This window comes from Eimeria tenella, genomic scaffold (assembly GCF_000499545.2).
Source record: "Eimeria tenella Houghton genomic scaffold, Eth_scaff3797, whole genome shotgun sequence".
NCBI classification, from domain to species: domain Eukaryota; phylum Apicomplexa; class Conoidasida; order Eucoccidiorida; family Eimeriidae; genus Eimeria; species Eimeria tenella.
Window position 1 is genome coordinate 1 of NW_013544720.1, and position 1227 is coordinate 1227.

The window sequence follows — 1227 nt, forward strand, 5'->3', positions numbered from 1 at the left end:
GCAGGGGCGCCGGCGAGCCCGCAGCAGCAGCAGCAGCAGGCGCCGCCGCAGCTGCAGCAACAGTAGGGGAGGGGGGCGCGACGGGGGAAGCAGCAGCCAGCGAGCTCGAGAGGGAAAGGGAAACGCAAAGACACTTTCCAGATAAGATCTTCGTGGGGGCCCGCAGATTTCCCGTACAAACGCTTTATATAGATGACTTGCTGGGGGCCCCCCAGCAGCAGCCGGCGCTGCGGCCCATCGCAGTAGAAGAGCTTTCGGGCGAGGGGCTCCTCATAGAAGGCAGGGACGAGGAGGCCCCCCAGCCAGAGGCCCAGCAGCAGCAGCAGCAGCAGCAGGAGGCGCAGGGGGGGATGCGCACTGAGCAGGACGCAGGCGCCGCCAGCAGCAGCGGCGAGGGCGCAGACGATGCGGACGCAGCGACAGACACCCAGCAGCAGCAGCAGCAGCAGCAGCAGCAGCAGAGAGGTGACCCCGACATATTCAGTGCCCTGCTCGCCCGGAAGGCCGTGGTCGCCTCAAAGATGTTCAGCTATTCCAGCCGCAACGCCCTGTCAGAGGTGAGCAGCAGCAGCAGCTACTGCTGCAGCCTTAGGCAGCTAAGAAAAGATAGAATTTTCTGCTCTTTAGAAGGCCTGTGGACTCTATAGACACATTTGTGGAGCTGCAGCCCTTCTTGCGAGCTTCCGCACATGCTGATGCCTCTTCAGCGACGGTCATGCCCGCCTCTTACCGGGCGCTGCTGCTTCTGCTGATGCTGCTGATGCTGCTGCTGTTGCTGCTTCTGTTGTGGCTGTGGCCCGCAGGCAGTGCGCACTTTCGACACCAAGGCCTTGGCGACGGAGTCAGGCGTGCAGCCCGATATTCAAAAAGGCAAGTAGTTTTTCTTGGGCAGGCTGTTGTATACTAGCTGGCAGCTAGCAGCTAGCCGGCAGCTAGCTAGCAGCTAGCTGGCAGCTAGTTGGCAGCTAGCTAGCCAGCAACTAGCTTGCAACTAGCTGGCAACTACGCACCAGCTAGCTGCCAGCTAGGTAACAGCTAGCTAATGCAGCACCTGGGCATTAGGCGGCTGAACTGCAAACTAGCGATGCAGCTAGCCAGCTCACGACTCAACGCAGCTGCAGCTTAGCTCCGGAGTCGAGTTGGCCTTCTGTTAGCGTTGCTAGCCGGGTAGTTAGCTACCGAGTTACCTAGGTTATTGGTTAGCTATGTGGCTGGCTAGCTTTGTAG

The 1227-nt window shown here is 60.3% G+C and overlaps 1 protein-coding gene across 1 annotated transcript; it reads left to right on the forward strand.

Annotated features, from left to right (window-relative positions):
* Positions 1-350: 350 nt before the first annotated feature.
* Positions 351-878, forward strand: ETH_00043835 (uncharacterized protein; the record flags this gene model as incomplete). Its single annotated transcript, XM_013379687.1, has 2 exons — positions 351-557; positions 804-878. The coding sequence occupies 2 exons, from the start codon at positions 351-353 to the stop codon at positions 876-878; spliced, it is 282 nt and encodes a 93-aa protein (XP_013235141.1).
* Positions 879-1227: the final 349 nt, after the last annotated feature.